The sequence below is a fragment of the Semicossyphus pulcher genome, unplaced genomic scaffold (assembly GCF_022749685.1).
Source record: "Semicossyphus pulcher isolate SPU_LCO1_2020_fin unplaced genomic scaffold, fSemPul1.0.p SCAF_8, whole genome shotgun sequence".
NCBI lineage: Eukaryota > Metazoa > Chordata > Actinopteri > Labriformes > Labridae > Semicossyphus > Semicossyphus pulcher.
In genome coordinates this window covers 32,414,207-32,434,285 of record NW_027211759.1, presented here as the reverse complement: position 1 = coordinate 32,434,285, position 20,079 = coordinate 32,414,207, and the positions used below count along the sequence as shown (strand labels likewise).

Genomic DNA, 20,079 nt, shown 5'->3' with positions numbered 1-20,079 from the left:
TTGTCTCCCCAGTAGGACCCATTCCTGTGTGTTAAAGTGATGAAGACCACTGCTGCTCTGCTCTCTCTCTGGTTTTTGGTAAACACTGGCATAAATGCTGCTCAAACAGGTGAGTGCTTGAGTGGATACCAAACAGGGAAAGGCAGATACCACCTTACTTGTCTTTAATGCATGCTTTTTATGCTCATGTCAAGGCTACAGATAAGACTGAGGAGATTTCATCCTGTCTGTTAGGTTCAAAGTGTGGGAATCCTCAGTTGTGGAGCCCGATGGTTCAATCTCTGAGGGTGGTCGGAGGGGTAGAGGCTTTGTACGGATCACAACCATGGCTGGTAAGTTGTCTATCCCTTATCTTTGTACTTTTTTTAGCCAATATATTTTCCAAGAGGTCCCTGGCTGTGTTGTTTTTGCTCATCTGTAAAACAGGCTTTGGTTTCTCTGTTTAGCCCTGTTGCTATCAGTGAGCTATCATTTGTCACACAGATACAAACTGTTTTTTCCTGTTCACCAGAAAAGGGCGTCCAGACACAGGGTGTTAAGAAAAATGTTGATGATCTACAGAAACATCACTGTTTTATCAAATGACTCTCCACAGTCATATGATGAACTCAAAATAGAGCATGAAAAGGTTGAAGTGTTACTAAGCTGTTCCACTTTTGAACCAAGGCTGCACAGTTAATAAAATAATATAAAAACGTCATTGTTTTTAATAATAATATATATTTTTTGCTACAAAGCACAATTAAAAATGTATAATAATTAATGGGCTGCACAGTGGTACAGTGGTCAGCGCTGTCGCCTCACAGCTAGAAGGTTTCTGATTCAAAGCCCGGTTCTGACATAGGGGGCCTTTGTGTGGTGTTTGAATGTTCTCCCTGTGCATGCATGTGTTCCCTCCCACAGTCCAAAGACATGCTCATTACTGGTGACAATAAATTCTGTAATTCACTAGCGATCAGTCCAGGGTGTACCCCGGTCCCCTTTTCTCACCCAGTGATAGCTGAGAGTGGCTCCAGTCCCCCTGCAACCCTGAGCAGGATAAGCAGTATAGATGATGGATGGATGGATGATAATTTATGTTTGTTCCAATGATTTAGTAATTTCTGTAAGGTTGCTATGGTAAGGACAAAGACTTAGACTCAGTTCCACTGTTGGTCAATCCAGGCTGAAATATCTTGAAAACTACTAGATGGCTTTCATTAACATTTTGACAGACATTCCGAGCAATTCATCTATCCATCCATCCATCCATTCCTATGGCTCCTTAGAAATTCCACCGGACATTTGAGCTCCGTACCCTAAAATAATTACAGGTAGGGTCTGCCAAGGCAAGTTGTCTGTGGGCAGTATCGAGACTAAGAGTGGATCACAGACCGTTTGAGAATTGTTAAGTAGGTCGGGCCTCTGGAGCTGGAGCTGGAGCTGGACCTGGAAGGAAAAGTCACCAAGTGTCTGGTGGCAAGGCCTTAACTTGTGGTGTGCAGCTTAGTGTTGGGACCGGACTATGCCTCTAAGTCAGATTCCATAAGTAAAGGGAGGTATTAAAAATGGCTATTAAAAGAAATGAACAATTATTAAAAATAATTAATAATTATATAAATGATATGATTCAGTCTACATTAAATCACCTCTGTATGGGGCACCACTTAACCAAGTTAAGAAAATAACTATCTAATTACCTCAGTTTCATAAAGTATACTAGACTATCAATATAGACTCTGATTAATAAACTTAATAACTATAACCCAATTATTGATAGGTAGTAGGTTGAAGGATTTGGAGTTCAAACGCAGAAGAGGTTGGCAGTATTCATTCTTGTGCAACATTAAACAGACAGCATTTTATCCCACACAATGATTTATTTAAAAAGACGATAAAAGCAGAAGTAAAACAGTAAAACACGAAACATGTAGTCTAACTAATGCCAATATTTACACGTGTAAGTGTGTGTGTGTGTGCGTGTGTGTGTGTGTGTGTGTGTGTGTGTGTGTGTGTGTGTGTGAGAGAGAGAGAGAGAGAGAGAGAGAGAGAGAGAGAAAAAAGGGTGTGTCTGTCTCAGGACTGGCAGAGACCGAAATGGAGGTTGTGTCCATTAAGAGACCACATGGCTTCAGTGGCAAATAGGCCACTGAATGCTGTCCTTTGTCTTAACCAACTTGCACTGAGCACATGGGACGGGTCGAGAGCCAGAAAAAGAACCAGGAGGTTTAATTCCTGGCTGTTTAGTCTGGTCAAAAGGTCAAAAGGTCAGTCCAAAATATTGTATGTGTCTTAAGAATGCCGGGTTAGGAAAGAGGGAGGTTGATCTACCATGTAGACTATCGATTTGTCCGAAACCGCATACTATCATACTAATCATACTAACCGTGACGTAAAATTGAGTGTGTCATGCGTTCCCATCTCATAGTATAGTGAGCAGAGAGAGTGGGATAGTTTAATTGCAGTGGCGATGCCTCACCAGTATTGCAGGTGTTGTACTGAGCTGTCATGGTGAAGAAGGAGCTGAGCCAGAAAGCAAAGCCAAGGATTTACCACTGATCTACATTCCAACCCCACAAAAACATAGATCACTCTTCCCTACGTTTAGAGTACGCCTAGTGATATAAAGAATGAGATTGCTGATACAAGGGCCTGAAATAAGGTTTCTTCAAAGGGTGGCAAGACTATTAAACTTTGACTCTGACTTCTCATCTTATTAATCTTTACTTATAATCAATGCTGGAATTGCATGCTAACTCTGCTAAATGAATGAAAACTTGTATGACCTATGTCAAGCTTGTGGTATCTACATTTAGGTTTCCCTGAAATACAAGGGGTCTCATTTCTGTGGAGGAGCCATCCTGACTGATCGCTGGATAATGACCGCTGCACACTGCTTTGCATCGCTGTCAAAGTACTGTTTGTGTTTTGTACGAGTTGCTCTTTTTATGCATATGCTTATCATTGATCTGCATGCAGATGCTGTGTGTTGGTTGTATGCTATCATTTATACGTTTCTCCTTTGGCTAGAGCGTTTCTAAGCAGTGTTAGAGTCGTGGTGGGAGAGTTTGACCAGAGAGTAGAGGATGAAGAGGAGCAGGCCTTTCTCATCAAGTCTGTCTCAGTCCATGAAAAGTACCATCATGCTTTTCCTATGAGCTATGACATAGCCCTGATTGAGCTGGATCAACACATTCAAATGGGCAGGTTTTCATGTTGATGATTAGTAGGCATTAATTACTGTATCACTGAAAAAAGGAAATTTTACTTTATTAGTCACTGATAATGATTTTTCTTCAGCAGGAGCCCGTGTCCAGCCAATATGTCTGCCTTTGCCTGATGAGAGTATTGCACCTGCCACCTCTTGCTTTGTGGGTGGATGGGGCAGAATGAGGGAGAGTAAGTAGTCACTCCCAATAAAAATATTGTTCAAGCAGACTTGAGTTTTGTTCATATATTCAGTTCTTCTATTACCCAGAAGGTCGTCTTCCTGCAGTGCTGAGACAAGTCCAGTTAGACTTGGTGAACCCAGCCAAATGTAAACATATCCTCCAGACTGTCAAAGGTTCGGTTCTTAGCCAGAGATCAGCATGGCCTCTGCCAGCCATGACTGTTCTGTGTGCCGGGCCAGAGAGAGGAGGGAGAGATGCCTGCCAGGTATACAAAAATAAATAGAATGTTGTTGACATTTATTCCTTATTATACACTCTACTACACTATTATACAATATTTACTTCTCTGTTTCTCCATTCATCCTCCCTCCAGGGGGACTCAGGGGGTCCTCTGGTATGTCCGGCAAGTTCAGGTGGAGGTCACTGGGTAGCACTGGGTGTAACTTCCTGGGGGAAGGGATGTGGTCGGAGTTGGGAAAACAACAGAAGCCGCCACCCTTCCAGAAGAGGATCTCCAGGGGTTTTCACCGATGTCAGGCTGCTGCTGCCCTGGGTTAAACGTAAACTGAGGGAGGGTAGGTCAAGATAAGTTAAAAGATGTCTAGATGCCTAATGACGCTTCATTAGGAAGCACAAATAACTTAACATGGGATAAGAACAAATATTATAGAAATGTACAAATCAACAGTAAATACTACAGTATATAACTTACAACTATATTCAAATGAGGCCCAATCTGTCCCAATTTTCTCTATGGCTCTAACAAGAGCTGTTTAAAAATTCTAACAAGAGCTGTTTAAAAAATAAGGGTAAACATATGAGAAAGGTGAGGATTTAGACTGTTAAATAATGCCCTTCCAGTAATCTCCTCGCCATCTTTACTACAGACCAGTCATTCTTGACCAACTGGTGTGGGAACCTTACATAACATAGTATGGACTTCATGGTAGATTTGTGCACAATGATGGATAAGTGCACAAACATTTGTGTGCTAAAAACAGACATTATCCAGGTCATTCAAAATAATTTGCTAATCAGTCTTTTATATTAAATTGCTTTTGGTTGTAGGTGTACAAGAGATGTTAATGTATGGATATAAATATTGATGGTATAATGATCACATGATATTAATGTTATGATGCTCTTTTTCATTGTGCATTTTCTAGCTGATGAGCAGCAGCAGGGAACAACTTCATCAAGTTAGTCACAGCAACTATTATTCATCTATATTTCATAATGCTTCTCTGATGTTCTCACTATTCTTTGTGTGTGTGTGTGTGTGTGTGTGTGTGTCAGATCTCTGCAGCATGAGAGATGGGCCTGTAACTGAAAGCGAGGGGGTAATCAGAAATCCTGCCCTTCGTGGTAGTCACTATGACAACAACCAGTGAGTGACACCCCAGGGATGGAGAAAAAAGACTTTGATAACAACTTGTTGCAACTGAACTCCCCTTACACTGTTCATTTGAGTGGTACAGGGATCAAATACTCCAAAATAATATTGAGTTCCAACATGTGTTTACTTTAGTCAAATCAGAAAATCTATTTAAAATATAGAGAAAGAAAGTATGTGTGTCATGTGTAAAGTGGAGTACAATTCTGCCTCTGTGTCTCTTCAGGTTGTGTGTTTGGACTATCAGTGTTCCTCCGGGTCATAGTATTCTCATGGAGTTTGATCATTTTGATCTAGAAAATGACACTCACTGTCGCCATGATCGGCTCACTGTTTCAGTGGGGACTCGGCCTGTTGGTGAGTTTTAGACACACTCTACAAGAGGTGAGCACAAGTTTAGCCTAGCATAACATAAGGACTGAAGTTTGGGGAAACATATAACCTGGCTCTGTCCAAAGATAATGTACCTAACAAGTTAACTTTGGGTTTGTTTTATCTTTAGGCCTATATGAACAAAAAAATCAAATTCATGAAATTAGATTATGCTGTGTTTCATTTTTGAGTTCCTTCCAACCAGCCTAAAACTTTCGGTAAGTAAACGTTTTAGTTTTCTGTCTCTGTGTAGGAATTATTCCAAACCTCGGAAACTTACAGTGGCAGCATGATTTCTCAAAGTTGCACATAGTAGCTGTGTCCCACTGAAACCCCCCTTTTTTTAACATTCTTCTTCAGCTTTTCATCTCATTTGTGGAAAGAAAGCAAATAAGGTCATTTAGAAGTGTTAAATTATTCTTTTAAAACTCCTCCTCTTATTTGCCAGTCTCTTTTTTCACAGGGATTTTCTGTGGAAGTCTCCTACCTAGCCCAGTGCTCCTGAATAATTCCCAGAATGCAACACTCCTCTTTTCCTCTGACATTAACCAAGCAGGAAGTGGCTTTGTCATTAGGCATCGTGCTGTCCAGGGACAGTCTGATCCAGGTGGGGAGGCAACATGCGACACAACACACACAGTGATAGATCACACTGACACATACATCTCTGCATGTAATACAAACTTACACAATATGTACAGGGCATTATAGGCTGATGTTCATTCTGCTCTGTGTTAATCACTTATGTCAAACTGTATTAACATACCGTAATCATAGTTCACACAGTTTTACCTTCTGCTATGTCTGTTGATTGTGGATCTTGTAGCAACCTGAGAGTTGCGTGAGCAGATGTCCCATGACACAATAATGAGCTGCACAAGACTAACAAAACAACCTTACACACACACACAGAAAGAGAGAGAGAGAGAGAGAGAGAGAGAGAGAGACAGAGAGAGAGAGAGAGAGAGAGAGAGAGAGAGAGAGAAAGACTTGAGTGAACCCAGTATCTAATAATGTCTCTGTTGTTTGCAGTGTGGTGATGAGTGTGTGTATTTATGTTGAACCGGACTGTGGGTTAAGTAATGTTTGGGGTGTCTGTGTTTGTGTTTCCCATGTGTGTGTGTTTGTCTGACTGTCTATCTGTCTGTGCAATCAGGATGCGGAACTGTTGTTTTAGTCCAGGATCAGACTGCTGTCCAAAGCACAAATTACCCACAATTCTACAGTAATGACTGTGTACTCCGTTGGGTTGTCTATGCTCCACAGGGCCACATAGTTAAGGTGATGAGCAAATCCACTAAATTCAAACTAAACTTTAAAACACAGAATTTAATCAAAGGCAGATTATTGTGTATGTGTTTCAGCTTGACTTTGCTGATTTCGACCTGGAGGACTCAGACAGGTGCTCGTATGATTCCCTCACTGTGCTGGGAGACGTGGAGGGATCAGAGGAGATAGGTAGGATGGATGGATTTCTGGGTGGTACTATAAAAAAACTGTTCGTCCTAAACTCATTTGAACAAGCTACATCCCATTTTTCAACTTATTTTGTTTTGTCGGTCTCCCTGTGTATTTCTGTCTCCCCTTTTGTGTTTTTTCCCCCAAGATTGTAAAATAATGCAAGAATGCTCACAATAACAGGTTAACTTTGTCATATTCTGTGTAGTGGTTCTGTGCAGTGGCAGTGTTCCTCCTCCCGTCCTGTCCTACCACAGCGTCATGGTGCTTCAGTTCCAGTCAGACAGCAGCATCACACACAGGGGCTTCAGTGCCACGCTGACTTTCATCAGCCATACAGGTACGTCCAAGATATCTATATTTAGAGCAAATATAAGGTTTTTTTCAGTGGTTATTTGCCATCGGTGTGTGAATGTGTGTGTGAATGTGACAGGCAGTGTAAAAGTTCTTTGAGTGGTCAGAAGACTAAAAAAAGCACTATATAAGTACAGCCCATTAACCGTTTACAAGGAAGCAGTTAGACATTTTTCTTCTGAGAATTACATTTTTGCATTAGTGAAAAAAAGAGAAAAAGTAATAATTGAAAAAAAAGACAAAGTGATAGAGCACAAGAAAACCATGACTCAGACTTATTTTGTCATTCAACACATACATTTCGAGAACAAAAATTCTAAACCAATACAAAATGCCCCTTTTCCTTTTAGATAGGTATTCAATTATTTTATTGATGATATTGTGATAATATCCAAGGTGACACAGTATTGATTTTAGGTTGTGTTAGGTTTGCATTATAGGGAATGCAAGCAAGCACCTGTATTTTTAATGTTGGTTTTTTTTTCAATATGTTGTACTACACATCACTTTGTATAATATGTCATAAATATCTGTTTTATAATAATATAATTATCAAAAATATCAAAATCCATGACAAACTAAGTAAAAACAAACATACAATGCTGAATGCTACCTAATAACCTTAAACTAAGAATAAATAATAAATGGGAAATTGTATGATTGTCTTATGTATTATTCTGCAGACCTCAATCATCAGGACTCTACAGTTGCAGAGGGTAGAAGAGATGGTCTCAGAGCTGAACAAGATGATTTGGCAGCTTACCAGCGACACATAACATCTAATGGTTCGTGGTTTGTTCAATCTTTGCATTCTTTTGGCCTTTGTGCATTTTAACGTATTGACTTAAGGTTTATGGATTAAGCAAGATGGCAGTGACTGCTGAGAATCCTGAAGCTCAGGAAAATGTTATGTAATTGAAAAAAGAGAATAAGTAACTCTCCTACCCTTCAATCAGTGAGTCTTTTAACAAGGCACTGACAGTTCAGCTGCTGCATTGGAGCTCTGGTGGTCAACAGTGGCAGCAGGCAGTGCAAGCATGTGGCTAATCCAACTGTCTGAGTAAATCAAATTTATAATAGCGAAAATGTTTGTTTTCTTCTCCTGAGACCAACATGCTCATAATGGCCAAACAATAAAGAAAAGTGGAGGCAAAACTCCAGATAGAACATAATTTTGTCTGAGTTTTAGCAGCACAGCACAGAGCAGCACTAGCATTTCGACTGGCAATAAGACATTTAACATCGAATGTCTAACTGAGACATTAAAAGAAGAATGACGAACTTCCAAACAAACACCATCTCCCTGAAATCATTTACCAGTCAGTACCGACAACCTAATACCGACACTGTGAGATGATAATGCATTATTTATTCACTGACCAAATTGTGGCTCTTTGTGTCTTCTCCTTTGTTAGAAAAAAAATCAGTCACACTTATAACTGAAGTTAACAGAAGTACAATTCAGTCATAGGTAGAAAAAATCTCACTTCTGTCACACACTGTAAACTTGTGAGGTTTTGTTATTGCCTCCCTTTTCTCTGAGCTACTTCAAACTAGAATAAGAGCTTCAGAAAACATGAATCAGAGAAGTTTAGCTTTCCACTGGAGGACTGTGGGAAATTGTATGATTTATTTTATTGATAATACTCTCATGTCTACAAGCTAAATGTTTAATCACAGCCAGCAGCTTAGCACAATGACTGGTCACAGGTAGGACTAGCCTGCCTTGTCCTTTACAAATGTAAAGAAAAAACAACATCAAAATAAGTCTAAATATTTCTTAGGTGGATTCAGTGACGTCCTTGAGTCTTTGCTGCTCTTTGGCAACTTCATAATCAAGCCAAGACTTACACACAGATTTTCATTTTGACACTTTTTGTAGGAACATGAAATGTATTAATAAGTGAACTTTGGGGCTGGTAGTAGGAAGATTTGTGAAAATGATAGAGGTATGCTTTTCTCTGTTTGCAGCTCTGTGCTAACTTAACCTTGACTACATGAAAGCAAAATTAATTTTCTCATGAACTTGTGACTTTGTCAAGAAAATAATAGAACATTCCCCGAAATGTGGGGCTAATGCTTGAGAACGATTTTTTTTTTTTTTGGAATACTGGCTCAAAAACAGTTTTTAAGTTTCACTTTCAAAAAGTGCATCTGGTCTATATTATACACGCCCTCTCGGTGCTCTTTTCTAGAACTGCCTCTCTATACTGTGAGTTCATACACACACATGCAAAGAACATATTAGATAATCACTTGGAACAGAGTTGTCCCTGCTCATTTCATACTGTGTGCTCAGGGTGTTTCTGCTTGACTTGATCCCTTCAAAACCTGCTGTCATTGGACACTTCAGGACCTGAGAAACGGGTCGATACAGCTCTCTCTCTCTCTCTCTCTCTCTCTCTCTCTCTCTCTCTCTCTCTCTCTCTCTCTCTCTCTGTCTGTGTGTGTGTGTGTATGCCTGTGTTTGGGTGTGTGTGTGTGTGTGTGTGTGTCTCACAGGCATCAGATCTCCAGAGTACACCCTTAACGCACCCGTTCCTTTCAGGTGTTGATACTGCAGCTATTTAAACACATGTAGAAGTTTGCCCTTAGGGCTTTCTGGCAGAAACCTCTTTGCCTCTCCCAGGAGGCCGCTGTTTGTATCCTATTTAAAACAAAAGTCAACTCTGATGTATTATTTTAGCCTAAACCATGACCTTTTCATAAACCTTACCAAACTACGACCACTTCACATCTTTAAGCACATGTTAGAAACATCTACCTCAATTAGCTCTTACCAAACATGTAGCACTACTGCAATCACGAGATTATTGCATTCGCATTAGTTCTCTGTTTTACCAGCCTGTCAGAGTGCCATTGAACACAACAAACACAGGACATCTAGCAGGTAGAGATGGATGGCATATGATGCAGCAACATGCTTAGTGTTGCAGCCACACAGCTAATGTTACCCAAACAAGTCATGAGTTAACTTTTCAACTCTCAACTGTTAATTTATTTCTCAGGTTATAACAGGTAAAAGAATGTAGTTATCAAGATTGAATGTGCTGTGATTGTTGGGATGCATTAGTTAACTTCAGCCACCATCACCAGCTTGTTAATACTATACACTCTTTTTTATGCCACAGGGGTTTTCAATAATATAACAAAACTTGCTATTAATGGTAATGTCAAAAGTTACATGAAAAGTAGCTGTGGGATTGACACACTGTAGAAAAGGTGCTGCATGTTTATATGTAAAGTGCACCCTCTAGCGTTCATAGGACTTGAAGTGAAACCAGTGTTTAAGCTTTAAAATATGTCATTAATGAGAGAACAGCTCTCTTTAGACTTTAAACATATTAATATAACAGTATTTTTTATAGATCCTCAGAGGTCATATTCCCTTTGGTTGCAGAGGAACTGAAAACAGGAACACAGCTGTAAGAGTTGAGCTCAACTAATTACAATATTTAAAATGGCTGCATTCCTTTTAGGTGGGGCAGTAGCAGGGCTATGTTGTTGTGTTTCCTCAGGCAATGACATAGCGTATAGGGACACATGATGGAGCAGACTCACTGTTGATGTGATTATTTACACCTTTGCTTTTCCTTAAAAGTCGGTCTGCTGTGAAAGCACCCTCTCAAATGATTTTGTCTTGTCTTGACTTGTCATGAAAAGCACACATAACTCCAGCCCCACCCCAGTTTGATTACAGTGAATGATATCACTCAGGTAGGCAATGTTTTAATTATGAAATCAACCAAAACAACACTTACTGACTTTTGTTATCCATAAGAAAACATTTAAGTAGGTCAGTAGGACTTGGCTGTAATCTCCACATTATTAGCCTCTGTAGTCTGTACTCACTAGCATTCAAGCTAGTCTAATTTTCATTAAGAAAAAGTGTTTTCTCTGGGCAACTTATAAACATGCAATTCATTTCTGACAGGGTTAAACAGGGTGATACAAATTGTAGAACATGAACCATGCCACATTTAGGAAATGTACATACTGGAAAGGAATGATCTGTTTGAATGCCATTAAATCCTATCCTTTCTAACTGTCTTTCTCAAAGAAACCGCTGATGTAATGAGAATGAATTAGTCTAAACAACTAATCACTGACTGACCGCATTACTTTCATGAAAACATGTCAAATCTGTGGTTTAATGATGTGGTTCAGTAGAATATAAACAGTTCGCATGTTATCAACATAATGTGTGATTATGGATGGCGGCAGTGTGACGACATAAGGGTAGGAATTAGTGTATGTTGGTGGGGCAAGTGTCCTTTTTTTGCTTGTGCCCCTGCCCCCAAATATATCTGCATCTGTATATCTGTATCATATATCTGCCCTGCTCGACTGTTTTATGTGCAATGATAAAAGCAACATCTTAAGTGTGAAATGTTCACACTGGGATCTGAGCTGCAGTGTGTTGAAAGTTTTTTGCCACTGAACTACAAAGCAGCTCCACTGCAGCAGCTAGAAATCAATGCTTTGCTCATGGGCATTTTTAACTGTAAGAGAGGAGAGTGGTATTGATGAACATGTTTATTGTTCTCCTGAAAAAATCTGAAGAACTTTCTCTCCCTTGTAGTAATACTTGTTATGATGAATGTATGTTACAGTGCACCAGTTAGTAACACAACAATAGAACAAATGGGTAACATTGCAAAATTGGTTTACATTTCATGATTTAAATTAAAAGCTCAGGATGCACACGCCACAGGAAAGAGTCCTGTCTGCACGCACAGTTAGTGAGAACAAGAGAATAACATTTTGGTAGAATTTATCACGATATTTAAGGGAAAAATATAAGACATGTGATGTACATTTGGCGCTTAGGTTCATGCAGTTGCAGTAAAGCTAGCTTGAACTCATGAAAGCCTAAACTAATGCTAAATTATACACTTCATCAAGAAGAGACTTTTGACATATGATGAAATAAAAGAGTCCAGTTGTTAGAGATTGAGAACTCTTATTCATAATATAACACATGAGCATCTCAACTTAATGCAAGGGTTATCCATCATCCCCTTCTTGCTTCTTTGAACAACATTCCTTTCATAATTCTACATTATTCTGTTTCATGTATATCAGACCCAGTTGAGCAGCAGTCCAGCAGCAGAGCTCTGTTTCACCAGGATGATGGGGACCAAAAGAGATCAGATGATCAAAAACATCATCGACGATCATGGACCTGAGTCTGGACGATGAAGACTATAGCGAGGATTCCTCAGGAACTTTGTTGTAACACATTGAAAGAAGGCTTAAAGAAAAATACACTTCCAAGTGCGTAATATGCAGCATGACACTGGCAGTACATTGATGTTTCTAAGGTCAGTTGAGGATGACGGTTATAATGACAGCAATGCCGAAGGTAGATCACTAAAGCTGTAAGACATTGTACATGGAAAGATTTTTATCCCTTTATTTTCATCTGTCTAAAATATCTTTCAACTATTGGATGAATTGCAATTGTTTTTGGTACATTTTGTCATTCACTCAAGATGCTCATAGATAGATTCAATTTTATAAATTCAATTTAATAAAAAAGGAAAACAAATCTCCTAATCTGGGGAAATAAATACACTAGTTGACAAAATGTTTCCCTCACTGTTGCCTGATTTTTGCCTGATAACAAAACTTGTTATTACTGAATGCACTACAAATTTACAAATTAGAGAATGAAACAAAAGGATTCATATTTGATTAGATAAAATAATCAATCAATGTCTTTTATGGAGAAAAAAATATATTTCTTAAATCCTGTTGGAGCCGCATTATCAGTCTATTACTAATCTCTATTTACACTACCAATTTTGTCCAGGCTGAAATATATCCACAACTATTAGAAGGTCCCCAGAGGATGAAAGTAAGGCGACCCCTGACTGTTACTCCAGCTTTACCATGAGGTTAACATATGTGGTCATGGGTAAAATTTCTGGACATCTAATAAATGAATTTTGAGGAAATTTGGAACACACTTTTCAGAGTGACAGCTTTAGTTCAATATACTTCATGATCTCATGATCCTCAGCTGTAATTTGTGTTAAGTGCTAATTCGCAGCTGTTAGTAATAGTGGGCAGTCAATAGGCAGAGATGGCAGACACAGAAAACACATGTCAGCACTGCCATTGTGAGAATGCATCTCAAGAAGTCAGACGTTACTTTTAGTTGTTTGCTTTCTTCCTTATTTCAAATATACTTGGATATATTTTCATTTTTCAAATCAAAATTTCTTTCGCAAATTAGCTGAGCAAATCAATAATCTCTCCATGTATTATTTATGACCCGCAGCTGCAAAAGTACATGTGCCCCGGTTTTGGAAACATGGTTGAAGTTCTACTTCACATATTTAAACATCTTCAAACACTTCACAAACCTAATATATACTTAATTGTTAATTTTGACAATGCAAGAGTCCTACTTTTTAATATTTAAAATACGCTGTAATGTAAAACATATACTAAGCAGATGTAATATCTATTAATGTTTTTTCTTTTAACAACTGTAGCTCCTCCTTTGGGCATTTATAAGTGAAAGCTATAAAGAGACAACATGTGAAAATATTGTAAAACACATTTGTAATATATAAAATCTATCTTCATCTTCATCATAAAAGTTATAATTGTTGGTGGATGCTGTACATTAATGAACACTTAAAATATACCCTTCTATAGCCTCTACAACAAGAGACTGACAACAAGATCGACTTGCCGTTATTTTTACATTACGACGGGGTTTGTCATGTTTGTAGGTCCATCTATCCGGAGAGTTTTGTGCTTTATATGTAAAAGATTTTACATAAAGCTTAATATATATTGTGTTCACTACATGTTGTTCTACAGGTAGAACTGAATCTTCTAGTGATTTTTCTGGCAGTTGTTTTTGATAAACTTGCAGTCACTCAAACACTGTTCAATAAAACTTGCAATCTTCCAGCAGATCACTTTTCCTCAGGACTGCTAAAGTTGCTGACTTAAAGTCAGAATATTCTATTATGTAAGATATGATAGAAACATGCATATACAACATTTTCAAAAATGAAATGTAGCAAATGTTTTATACTTGCTATGCAACTTTTCTCTGCAATAAATCCCGGCAGCTCCAGTGTTTGTTACGTAATCTGTGCTGCTTGTCTCCCCTCCCCTCTCAGTGGTGTGATGTCAGAGCTCTGCTCCTCACTGCATGAACACCACCTCTGTACTATGTAGTGTCATGATAGGATCTGTCCTTCTATTGGTGCTTCGGACCTTGTGTCCCCTTTCCCCTAGCTTGAAACCACGCCCCCATTGGAGGCCCTGTGTGAGTGTGTGTGTGTGTGTGTGTGTGTGTGTGTGTGTGTGTGTGTGTGTGTGAGAGAGTGAAAGGGGGACTGTGTGTGTGGACTCTGGTCTTTCAAGTTGTGGTAGAAGACAGAAACCGATTGTCTTTGTTACAAGTTACAACAATGGATCAGAGCATGGTAAGAACTAACTTCAACATGATTTCTCTATTGAATTATTCCACTTTTTTATCTTTGCTCTGTATTCTTTATAAAAATGTTCTCTTTCATTATTTTAACCTGTTAAACTGTTGTGTATTGTACCTCAGTAATAATGCATCATTGTATTGTGCATTGTAAGTGTCCATGCTGTATGTGATCTTTGTGTTGTCAGATGATCCCGGTGGTGGCGGCTGTTTCTGTGGTGGTAGCGTCAGCACTGTACTTCCTGCTGCAAGGCTCTACAGGAGAGAAGAAGAAGAAGCTGCCTGTTGCTCTGCAGGATCCTATGGTCAAATATCCTCTTCCCCTCATACACAAACAGGTAGACCGCAAACAGACACACAATGGACATACTACGCCCTATTCTTTGCTGACATGTCCACATTTTTATCTGATTATACAGCAACTTAATATTCAACTGCTATGTTATGAATTCAAAACTGTGAGGGAACAATGTTGTACAATGTCTAACTGCTGCATTTCAATAGATCTGAACTCATTGATACTCCGGTTTGTGTTTCATGCCTTATTACAATGAGGAAACTCTAAGGTGCAACATGTTGGTATTTTGTCAAATAACAATGGAGCTTAATCCTTTCTTGTTTTAGTGTAAAAACAGATATAAAGCAAAGAATACTCCATCGAGTTATGTTTGACTCTTTAACCATTGAATTTCATATTACATGGTTATATAAGATCTAGTTTCTGGTGTAGTTTAAAAAGTTTATCTAGATTATCTATGTCTCGCTTGAAACACCCTATATTTACAGTACATTAAGGAAAGTATTTTAACTATACTGTAAAAAGACCACCGAGTCTCAAATTGAAATCTCTGGCTATTTATTTTGCAAGCTTGTAGCAATGATAGTGTATGTTTCATGCCTTTGTTTTCATACTGTGTGTGTTCTTTTACAGGAAATCAGCCATGACACAAAGAAATTTCGGTTTGGCCTTCCATCAGCAACTCACATCCTTGGACTGCCAGTAGGTACTGTCACAACTCCCCTCTTATCCCACTTATCTTTTGTACTTGGATACAATTCATAGCAAGTAAAAAGACCATCTGCTTGTGCTTTAGGAGGTTTCAAAGTGTTTTACACATTCACACACTCATATACGAGCAGCTGTTGCATAGTATGACTTTGTACCTCTTATAATGACTCAGCAGCACTTCAGGCCTTGTGATGGCCTGACTTGATCTTTGATTCTAATGATCTATCAATAGCAATAAAAAAGAATAGAAGATAAGATCCCTCTCTTTGCCTGCGATAAATCTATAAATCGATCTGCACAAATCAAAAGATACTAGTTGACGTAGATGTAGGTTAAAGGAAAGATATTGAGCAATATAAAGTCCTCTTTTCTATAATAGCATATTCTAGTGTATCAGAGAGTCATTCCCAAATTGCAGTAAAATACTATTAGAAGCTCTTTAGAGACACCCGTGTGGTGAGAAAAAAGCTTTTTTCGTTTCAATCACAGGACAGTTCTCACGTTTATACAATGCTTCAACACTTTCCACCCTCCACCCTCACTGCCCCCCCTGCCCTCTGCACCAGGCCAGCATGTGTACCTGTCAGCCAAGGTGAATGGCAGTCTGGTGGTCAGAGCCTACACTCCAGTCTCCAGTGATGAAGACCAGGGCCATGTGGACCTTGTGGTCAAGGTAATTCACATTGCTGACGTAGAGCACAAAACAACAGAAACATACATGAGGCTTATTTGGGCTGTTTAGTACCAGTTTCTACTATCTATTCAGGAAGGGTGAATATGTATTGTTTTTAACGCTAATAAGGTGGTTTACAGATCAAATATATGGAATTGAATTCAGTTCTTAGATGGTTAGTAAGTCCTTAATAAAGAGTTAGGACTTTCTCTGGTGAACATATTGGAGCATTTAGCAGTTAAACAGACAGATATTTTTCTCTGAAGTAGCTGCTGACAAAACCAAGCTAAAGGGGTTGCAAAATATTGGTCAAGGAAACAGTATTCTAAATGCATTTTAATAGGGCGTCATGCCTTCACTATGTGTAAATAGGCTTGCTATTATATTTGCCATATCAACTTAAACTTGATGATATGTCAGTGTAATGTTCTACACTCAGGTCACAAGAGTACTAGGGAAAAGGTGGTGCAATTCAAACAATAGTGGGCCGATTACGCATAAAATAATACACAATGTTATTGTACCTTCTCCAGGTGTACTACAAGAACAGCCACCCGTCATTCCCAGAGGGAGGGAAGATGTCTCAGTTCCTGGACAACATGGCTATAGGAGACACCATTGACTTCAGAGGACCAAATGGACTGCTAGTCTATAAGGGAAATGGTGTGTATGGTGTGGGGTTCTGCAATGAAAAGAAGAAAGCTGCCAGCGGGTGTCACTGTGGTACAATATAAAACTGTCTGAGCAGTCTAGCCTGCTAAAACTAACACTGAGACTTCTTCAACCCTTAACAGGTCAGTTTTCCATCCGACCAGACAAGAAGTCAGAACCGAAAGCTCGGAAGTTTAAGCACGTTGGAATGATCGCTGGTGGAACAGGTTCATTTACGTTTCTGTTACTTTTTAATCACTTGAAATTTAAAATTTAAAATTAAACATTCATCTTTTGAGGGGAGAATAGAGACCATTCTCCAAGTGTACTCACTGATCTTAATACTTTTCATCACACAGTACCTGCTGTATAACTGCATTGTGTGTGTGTGTGTGTGTGTGTGTGTGTGTGTGTTGAACATTAAGTGTTTGTTCAGTAGATGAAGAGGAGAAAAAGAGTAGTGCCTGAAGGATGTTGTGTTTTCTCTTTTATATCACATAAATGACACCCAAGGCTGTCATGAAGTCTGACTTTCATGACCATTTGATGAGATTTCCTTTGTGGCCTCACTGCTGAGGATATTATTTAATTCACAACTTAGAAGTAGTGTCATTAAACTTTCCAATAACACACTCAATCGGACATAAAACATCCTTTGAGACTAACTTCAATGTCTGTTGCCATCCCAGGTATCACTCCTATGCTGCAGTTAATCCGCAGCATCACTGCAGACCCCACTGACAACACCAAGTGCTCCCTCATATTTGCCAACCAGGTCAGCTTTGTGCAGGGTATTGTTCTGGGAAATTTGTTGAGATGTGTTACTGTTTAGGGGTATAACTGTACACAACTCAAAAACTCTCTAGAGAAATAAAATCTATTTCACTTGCTCCCTCTCAGACTGAGAAGGATATCCTGCTGAGGGAGGAGCTGGAGGAGGTGCAGAAGAACCATCCTGACAGAGTTAAACTCTGGTTCACACTGGACAAACCTCCGCAGGGTAAGGCAGCAGTTTCTTTAACTAACAAAAGGTTGTGTGTAATCTAGTCCTGATTTTGAAAAACACAAATATTACAGAACATTAACATGGGACAAACATTAAGTCAGCAACTAGCTGGTGAACTTAATGGAGCATTTAGCAAATCAATTTTTAAGCCAATATTGTGCAAAACTGCAGTTCTGCTACCTATGGTCTAAATTCTAAAATCTGGCTTAAAATGGCCCTTGGACCTTGCAAAACTAAGTGTTACATAAAAGTAGAGTTACCACATTACAAAATATTCAGCAGACTATTGCAATAGCATTGCTCATGTTATCTACAACCACATAGACCAAACACATGATGGCATTTGGGACACAAACTCATTGACAACATAATTATACATTTGGATATGGAAACCCCGCACATATTCCCCCCTTATTATGATCATTATTATTATCATCATTATTATAGAGAAAAAATTTAAAATTTATTGATTGATTACTCAAAAAGAGAGCAAAACATTACAGTAAGAGTAAGTAAGAGTAAGAACCTTAATCATGCTTACTTCTCATCATGTCTTTGGATCCCTGCTGAATATTCAGAGTGTGAAACCAAACAAAGACTCCCCCAGCTGAAGGAAAATCCCAACAGGCCAAGGCGGGAGATAGTAACAAGGTGTTACCGTAGCTTAGCAAAGCGCTCATGTCTTCCTTTGCATAATCCTTAAAGCGAGCAGAAATTAATGAGCATAATATTGTTACATAATATCTGTTGCAAAGGCCTTGAACGCTGCTTGTATACTGTCTTGTATGTCATTAGTTCCACACAGAATAGAAACACATCATCCCTTCATCATTATTCATCAGCAGACGTGTGCTTGCTGTTCGTTAGCAGTGGCATTATTTGGTTGCCTTGGAGGGAGAGATGACTATCTGTGGATGAAAGCTCAAAAGTTTGTCATGATTTGTTTTGTTTGACTTCTTTATATATTTCACAAAGAGTCTGATGTTGAAGCTCACCCTTCAACATCAGACACCCTACTGAGCGACAAAGGCATAATCATATTAAATAAATGATAGAAACAGGTTGTGTTTTTATATTTGGAGATGATGTGAAGGGGGATCAAAGACATTCCTCTCCAGTGTTATAGGCCAAATGTAGCAGTTTTACCTTTTCAGCTGGGGCTGATGGGTAAATCCTGCTCATTATGCAGGCCCAGGAGCGGGACGTAAGACCTGTCACATTCAGCTGTAAATTTGCCAAATATGACGTATATGAATATGATGTTTTTTTGTTGTTTGTTTTTTTGGGGTAGGATGGGATTCTATTGTGAACAGCTTTAAATTACAAGACATTAAACAGCAAATTCATCTAAATCAATTTCTCTGGAGCTGAATGTTGATCCTTTCCTCTCTTGATCGGTCCTCTAGAGTGGAGCTACAGTTCAGGATTTGTGACCTACGACATGATCAAGGACCACCTCCCCACTCCGTCCAATGAGGTCGTTGTTGTCCTGTGTGGACCTCCACCTATGATCCAGTATGCCTGTCTGCCAAATCTAGACAAGCTGGGACACAAAACAGAAAACATTTTTGCATACTAGAGTTCTGATAAACAACAATCTGGTTTATTCCACGTAATCAAACAATCTCTAAACCAACTCTCACTGTGTGAACACTGTTGATTGTCTCTTACCATCCTAAATCATAAATGATTAGGTGAGCGATAGGTGAGTGCAAACCTATAACATAAAACGGTTACACTATTGCCATCAAAAACCAAATAACTTTGTCAGGAAAGTAACAGGGACCCAGTCTTACTTTAACATTTAGTATGTTGTCAAACCTCTCTGTGATTACCTTTTGTACAAGACATTTGCTTTTGAAATGAATCTTCTTTTTTAAGCTAAAATGTAAGTTCCTGTAAAATGAAGAAGTAAAGATGATTTTGCTGTTTCATACACTGACTGGTCAAAGCACTTTTGTTTTTAGTAGTTTACTGCAATTTTACATTTGTAAATCTCCCAAATGTTCTGACTCTTGTACAAACCCCAAAAGAACTTTAATTTAACCATAATGTTTAATAGTCTTGGTTATTGCATCTCATCTCATATGAGACCATTAAATAAAAATAAAAACGACATTAATAAATACAATAGTAGGCCAATACCCATCAATAGGAGTATTACCTACAGTAGATGGTGGTCAGCCATTAGGACAAAATATTTACATACATAACAGCGTACACTTCAAGTGATATTACATGGGACTTTTTAAGAGGCTAAAGGACACAGCTGTAGATTGGTTCCGTGTTGGTACTCCTGTTCGACTTCTCCTGGGGCTCAAACTCAATATTCA

The 20,079-nt window shown here is 38.8% G+C and overlaps 2 protein-coding genes across 2 annotated transcripts; both read left to right on the top strand.

The window, feature by feature from the left end:
• Positions 1-269: 269 nt before the first annotated feature.
• On the top strand, positions 270-12,137 carry LOC138613384 (ovochymase-2). Its single transcript, XM_069687048.1, has 15 exons — positions 270-332; positions 2,796-2,893; positions 3,010-3,182; positions 3,283-3,378; positions 3,458-3,636; positions 3,745-3,946; positions 4,139-4,197; positions 4,538-4,758; positions 4,991-5,121; positions 5,600-5,743; positions 6,293-6,417; positions 6,501-6,594; positions 6,803-6,934; positions 7,632-7,733; positions 12,034-12,137. Exons 1-15 carry the CDS (start codon positions 270-272, stop codon positions 12,135-12,137), a joined length of 1,923 nt encoding a protein of 640 aa, XP_069543149.1.
• Positions 12,138-14,328: 2,191 nt separating this feature from the next.
• Positions 14,329-19,639, top strand: cyb5r2 (cytochrome b5 reductase 2). Its single transcript, XM_069686771.1, has 9 exons — positions 14,329-14,402; positions 14,596-14,745; positions 15,339-15,411; positions 15,983-16,089; positions 16,623-16,752; positions 16,884-16,967; positions 17,430-17,515; positions 17,641-17,740; positions 19,153-19,639. The coding sequence occupies exons 1-9, from the start codon at positions 14,388-14,390 to the stop codon at positions 19,323-19,325; spliced, it is 918 nt and encodes a 305-aa protein (XP_069542872.1). The 5' UTR covers positions 14,329-14,387; the 3' UTR covers positions 19,326-19,639.
• The last annotated feature ends 440 nt before the right edge of the window (positions 19,640-20,079 follow it).